Source organism: Puma concolor, unplaced genomic scaffold, assembly GCF_028749965.1.
Source record: "Puma concolor isolate L17-30 unplaced genomic scaffold, mPumCon1.1.hap2 unalloc_scaffold_67, whole genome shotgun sequence".
NCBI lineage: Eukaryota > Metazoa > Chordata > Mammalia > Carnivora > Felidae > Puma > Puma concolor.
In genome coordinates this window covers 178,992-185,364 of record NW_028240277.1, presented here as the reverse complement: position 1 = coordinate 185,364, position 6,373 = coordinate 178,992, and the positions used below count along the sequence as shown (strand labels likewise).

At 53.9% G+C, this 6,373-nt stretch overlaps 1 protein-coding gene across 2 annotated transcripts; it reads left to right on the top strand.

Moving 5' to 3' along the window:
• Window positions 1-532: 532 nt before the first annotated feature.
• On the top strand, window positions 533-5,225 carry LOC147571063 (ral guanine nucleotide dissociation stimulator-like). 2 transcript variants are annotated; one of them, XM_086696660.1, is made up of 4 exons: window positions 533-1,160; window positions 1,518-1,632; window positions 4,169-4,368; window positions 4,971-5,225. In XM_086696660.1, the coding sequence occupies exons 2-4, from the start codon at window positions 1,609-1,611 to the stop codon at window positions 5,032-5,034; spliced, it is 288 nt and encodes a 95-aa protein (XP_086552786.1). In that variant the 5' UTR covers window positions 533-1,160; window positions 1,518-1,608; the 3' UTR covers window positions 5,035-5,225. The 2 variants fall into 2 exon arrangements, with proteins under 2 accessions (XP_086552786.1, XP_086552785.1); XM_086696659.1 differs by lacking the exons at window positions 533-1,160; window positions 1,518-1,632 and adding an exon at window positions 1,884-2,151.
• The last annotated feature ends 1,148 nt before the right edge of the window (window positions 5,226-6,373 follow it).

Here is a 6,373-nt window from a genome sequence, read left to right as displayed (position 1 = left end):
GAACCTGCTTCACTCAACCCCTGAGCCCACTTCAGGGTGGTGGCAGGATTCAGTCCACATCGAGTGCCTTAGTTCTTCCCTGTCTGTCGTTGTCTCTCAGGGCTAGGCTGTGTGTACCTGTCCATGTCACGACTCAACACGGGGGTTGGTCCCCACTGTCAGGAGCTGAGAGACAACACAGAGAGTGACAGTGAGCACGTGGCCGTGCCATGCACATTTTATCACCTAAACTTGTTTGGTCTGGGGTCACGGTGCCATCTTCTTTGCAACAGAAATCAAACACTACGTCCATACCACACTCCAGGAAGGAAATCCCACAAGGATGTGTTGACAGGATGTGGGCATCCCAGGGAGCCACTGAGGGGAGGAGTAAGTGGAGACCCTGCCAGGGTCAGTGCCTTGCCCAGAATCACAGACTGGTGTAAAGTCAGAAGCCAAGTTGGGCATGACCCCAACTTCATGTCCTCACAATGGGGTCCTGGATTCGACCCAGGATTTCGGAGGGGGTCTGAAAAAGGATGTGTTACTGTCACTGGGTGAAGACACGGAGGTGGTGTGGGGGTGAGGCTGAAGAGGAGCGTCACAGAAGACATCCCGGCACGTTCTTCCCTGAGGAGGACCCCCAGGCCAGGGCAACCCACTGAGTGCCACCCTGTCCCCATCGTATGTACCCAGTGGAAAGGCAGGGAATGGCTCGTGGCACACTACTGACAAAGTCTACGTAAATGAGAGTTCTGTCCTACTAGGCCCCGACTCCAATCCCTTCTGTAGGGATTGCTTTAGAAAGTAGAGAACCTAAGCTCCTAGGAAATGTTTGGCCATCCTTCCCTAGGTGGGGATGTGACCTTCTGGGACCCCAGAAAACAAGCACTGGTAAACACACATACACACACACACTCACGCACGTACGCACACCTGGAAGGACTGTGGGCTGGGATCAGAGGAGCAGCAGAATCAGAGGAGGTGAGAAGTTGAAGTCAATGTGGTTGGATAAACTTCCAACAGGTGACACCGCTGCTCCAATTTCACAGGTATCATCCCACATATGCCTGAGGACATCCTGAGGACATCCTGAGGACATGCTAGAATGATCTCCATTGGGCGGAAAAGACACGGACCATCCCTGAGAAGCACAGTCGCGAATCTGGGACCAGAAAGAGGTAAGAAAGAAGAGTTCTGTCTCAACCCAGATAGGTCTCACAGCTGGGACCCTGGCTGCCCCAGACCTTCCCAGGGGACTGTGGAGAGGGGTGCATTGGTGGAACTGTGTACCGATGTGACATTTCATGGAGAATGGGGGTGAGCAGTCAGCAAAGAGAGGACTATTTGCAAAGGTGTTATCCCACAGGGGGACTCAGGAGGTGGATCCTAGGCAGTGACATCACTTTGCTCACAATGGGCCCCAGGAAAGCTTGGAACTCCTGTAACCTGGCACCCATGTTCTAGGAAGGTCCCATACCAGGCTCACTTGCCTACAGACCCAGAGACTTTAGGATGTTCTCTTGTTGTTTTCCCAGGTACCGGGGCTCTGGATGCCAGAAACCCCAGTGCGCAGGATTACTCAGAGGTTGCAGAGGTTTCCTTAACCCATGCTGGCGATGCCTCACGATGTTTTCCAGGACGTCACATAAGGTAACACAGAGCAGCCCAGAGCAGGCCAGGTCAGGTCAGGTCACAGCTCGGAGCCTTCCCTGGGCACCCCCATCCCCTCATGTTCTGTTTCGGGGAAAGGGGGACATGGGGGCCGGTCCTCCCCGGGACCGGAGCAGGTTCGATGGCAGTGGATGCACGTGTCATGCTGGGAAGGAGGGAAAAGGGATCTCTGAGGTGCCTCTAACCTGTAACAGGTTGAATCCAAGGCCCTCAAGCCACCTTGCTTCTCTCCTCCGTGGGGGAGGTGAGTGCACACTGTGGTGTCGTACCTGGAATGAATTCATATGGGTCTGAGGACAAGTGAAAGCAAGCAGACACGGCTTTGAGGACTCCTGCCTGCCTGCCTGCCTGCCTGCCTGGCTGCCTGCCTGCTGGGCACTGTCTTTACAGAGCCACATGCCACAGATGGAGGAGAAGCTGAATGAGAGCCCCTGCTCTACTTCCCTGAAGGAAAGGAGGAAGCCCCATGCCATCAGCAGGAAGCCGCGCTGGCTCAGGGTGAGTGCAGGTACCAGGGAAACCCAACACCCAGGGCCCAGAAAACACACTGCTGCTCCCCTGGTAGCTCTCGGAGACTCCTGGTCCCAGATGAACCTGGAACCCCATCTGCTCCCCAAACATGCCCTCAGGGCCCAGCCCCTGCAACGGCCAGACACAACGTCACTCTCCACTTAATTGGAAGAAGATCAGAGAAGAGGCGTGAGACCATTTCACGTCCCATTCTGTCTAGAATATATTGGCATTGTTGTACACGTTTCCCCGACGAACGTTCCCAGGTGTCCCGGTTCGCCCGACCATCCTTCCACACCTTCTCCACGTCTGACACACGTTCGTGGGAGCAGGGAGATTTTTACCCAAAGGCCATGGGGCTCAGTGCATTATGTCTAATGCTCTGCACTTTGGTCGCCAAGTAACACGCCCCTGGGGCCCCTCCAGTCAGGAGCAAGGGCCTTACCACCTAGACAACATTCTGGAAATGTGACCACTCACCTCACCCATTCAACCCTTCACAAATGGGGGATTGTGACAGCATTCCCTTCTCTTGCCATGTCACAGTGCTGCACTGAACATCCTACATGTCCTATTATCCTGATCCAACCTCTGCCAGGTACTGTCCCTCTCTTCGGATACCCAGAATGGACTGTACTGTTAGAAATCACAGGGACGCTGCTGTTCATGCAGGGAGGTGCCGTGCATACTCATCTAACAATCTGACCTGAGATTCTTTTTCCTTGATGGTTTTTTAAAAAAAAATATTTGAAATTTATTGCCAAACTGGTTTCCATACAACACCCAGTGCTCATCCCAACACGTGCCCTCCTCAGTACCCATCACCCACGCTCCCCTCCCTCCCACCCCCCATCAGCTCTCAGTTTGTTCTCAGTTTTTAGGAGTCTCTTATGCTTTGGCTCTCTCCCACTCTAAGCTCTTTTTTTTTCTTCCCCTCCTCCATGTGTTCCTGTTAAGTTTTTCAGGATCCACAAAAGAGTGGACACATATGGTATCTGTCTTTCCTTGTATGGCTTATTTCACTTAGCATAACACTCTCCAGTTCCATCCACGTTGCTACAAAGGGCCATATTTCATTCTTTCTCATTGCCACGTAGTACTCCATTGTGTACATAAGCCACAATTTCTTTATCCACTTATCAGTTGATGGACATTTAGGCTCTTTCCATAATTTGGCGATTGTTGAGAGTGCTGCTATAAACATTGGGGTACAAGTGCCCCTCTGCATCAGCACTCCTGTATCCCTTGGGTAAATTCCTAGCAGTGCTACTGCTGGGTCATAGGGTAGGTCTATTTTTAATTGTTTGGAACCTCCACACTGTTTTCCAGAGCGGCTGCAGCAGTTTGCATTCCCACCAACAGTGCAAGAGGGTTCCCGTTGCTCCACATCCTCTCCAGCATCTATGGTCTCATGATTTGTTCATTTTGGCCACTCTGACTGGCGTGACGTGATAGCTGAGTGTGGTTTGATTTGTATTTCCCTGATGGGGAGCGACGTTGAGCGGCTTTTCATGTGCCTGTTGGCCATCAGGATGTCTTCTTTAGACAAGTGTCTATTCATGTTTTCTGCCCACTTCTTCAGTGGATTGTTTGTTTTTCAGGTGTGGAGTTTGGTGAGCTCTTTATACATTTTGGATACTAGCCCTTTGTCCGATATGTCATTTGCAAATACCTTTTCCTAATCCATTGGTGGCTTTGAGTTTTGTTGGTTGTTTCCTCTGCTGTGCAGAAGCTTTTATCTTCATGAGGTCCCAATAGTTCATTCCTGCTTTTAATTCCCTCGCCTGTGGGGATGTCTGATCGGAGATCCTAACGTGTTCAGCCATTTCCCACCTCAAATTCTCGTGTGCATGCCAACATCCTTCTTCAGACACTGGGCACCCAGGTCTCATTCTTGCCACAAGTCACTGACGGCTTGGGGGTTTGGTCTGCATTCTGGACCCCAAGCCTCCTGATGTCCATGGTGCTGTGTCTGACTCTGTGTCCCTCCTGTGTTCTACCTCAGGGTATGAACATCTCACCCATGCCCGACAATGAGAACCGTGAGGAAGGGACCATCGAAGGAAGTTGGATGCTACTGGTACAGCGAGTGGAGCACCTGGTACCTGCTTTCCTGGGTAGAGACCCCTCCTACCTCTTCACATTCTTGAGCACGTACAGAGCTTTTGCTACCACCCAGCAGGTCCTGGAAATACTGTTTATGAGGTGAGCACCCTGCCCTTCACAGCCCAGTGTGTGATTCAGCCCCTGAAAGCTCTGAGTCTCAGGAAAGTCACCAAACGTCCTGGCGTCTCACATTGTGCCTCTGATCCGGGTGGAAACACTCCAGGTCCTCAGTGGGGGCACTGCAGGGAAAGTCACCCTGGCCTGTGGAAGGCTCCGCTGGCAGGGCTGCGTCTCTGCTGGGTCATCTTTGTCCTCTTGCCCACGATCAACTCTCTGCCTCATCCCTCACTGTCGCCAGGTGTTGAGTTGGGCTGTTTTCCCATTGGAAAAGGAGATTGGAGGCTCTATCTGTGTGTCTGAGTCCTGGCTCAAACCAGTCAAGGATGCCCAGGATGAGCAGGACGCCCAGACCCACACCAATATGTGTGATGGAGCTGACTGGGGCCCTATCATTCTTCAAACACGCAGGAAGCCCCACTAGGTGCAGGCACTTCTGTAGGAGCTCACTGGGATCCAATGCGCAGAGCGGACAGTACCCTCCCCTCCAGAGCTCCATTCTAGTCAGCAGTCAGTGACTCTGGATAGGACAAGACGTAGCATCCACACGACAGCTCATATGATGTCCTTCTGGCCTCCTCCAGATACGGAGGCTTCCATTCGGAGGCTGAGGACGATGGCGGACCCCGGGAGCAGGAGAAACTGTGAGTAGGCTGAGCTCAGGCTGGAGGGCCTTCCTTCTCCAAGAGGGCAGTGCTGAGACTGTGCGTGGGAGGGGCTGCAGGACCCAGCATCCCACACGTCTGAGAGTCCTGTGAGAGGGCAAAGTTCTGAGGGCTTTCTCTTGGAAGCAAGGAAAGGGGTCCTGTCCTGTCTGGTAGAGGATGGGCTGTGGGCACAGGGAGGCCCCAGAGAGCGCCAGAGGACCGCGTCAGCCCCTTAGAGAGTCCAACCCCGTCCCCTCCCACTCACAGCCTTGCCTAGACCCCCATCAGGGGACCCAGAATAACGGTTTTGGGGAGCATCACGCTCACCACCTTGGGGAACATCCACAGTGCGTGCTTAGCAAGGGTACAGGAGACACAGTGAGGGCTCAAAGAGCACATATCACCCACACGATGGGAGAACGGTGTCAGCGGGAGGACACCCACATGTGCACTGAGTGCATGAGGCAGCACAGAGGCACAGGTCGTCACGTTGAAGGCATCAGGAGGGTCCCAGCAAGCCCAGGTAAGACACAGAGTCCCCTTGTCCCGTATTTGCGCAGATTTTCATGGAGCGCTAGGGTATGCAGTGAAGGCACTCACTCACCCCGACACCACCCCTCCACTCACGCACGGACTTGAATTCCAGTGGCAGGTAGGCAGCGGGACACAGCGAGGAGTCTGGCTGGCTTCCCCAAGAAGGACAGAGACGACCACATCATTGGTGAAGGGGTTCCCGTCAAACAGAATCTTGACGGTCCCTCTTCAGTGACCAGGTCTCTCGTAGGCGGGACTGCCAACTCACAGGTGGACAACGTATAGAACCACCCTCTGGACATCCAGGAGCAGGAGGCATAGAGGCCGGGTCCCACAGGCCTGTCCTGAGACATCAGTGGGAGGAACACCCCATGGTGATTGTTCTGGCTACTTTTGTATCCCCAGGGCCATCTCCTCCATCCTGGGCACCTGGCTGGATCACTACCCCGAGGAATTTTTCCGGCCTCCAGACTTCACCAGCTTGAAGCTGCTGCGGGCGTATGTAAGGGTCCACATGCCGGGCTCCGAGCTGCAGCGCCGCGCCCGCCTTCTCTACTCATGGCGGAAACACCGTGAGCCCAATGAGCCAGAGTCTCCGGGCGAGGAGGACTCTGGGTGGGAGATGTGGGCGTGTGGAGGGGACGGGCTATGCCACGGAGAACACGTGTCCTGAGACTGCAGGTGGGCCAGGCGTAGGGACTAGTCTCAGATCACTGTTCCATTAGCCTGCCGTCTGGGAGATTTCCTCCTGGTGGGTTCTTTGACTCAGATGACAATGTGTGCGGGAGAGGTTTCCTGCCATGGAA

Excerpts from the sequence above, each read along its gene's own strand:
- LOC147571063 (XM_086696659.1), top strand. The coding sequence starts at position 2,050 with ATGCCACAGATGGAGGAGAAGCTGAATGAGAGCCCCTGCTCTACTTCC. Across the intron at positions 2,152-4,168 it reads GGAAGCCGCGCTGGCTCAGG|GGTATGAACATCTCACCCAT; the intron begins GTGAGTGCAGGT and ends GTTCTACCTCAG. Across the intron at positions 4,369-4,970 it reads CTGGAAATACTGTTTATGAG|ATACGGAGGCTTCCATTCGG; the intron begins GTGAGCACCCTG and ends GGCCTCCTCCAG.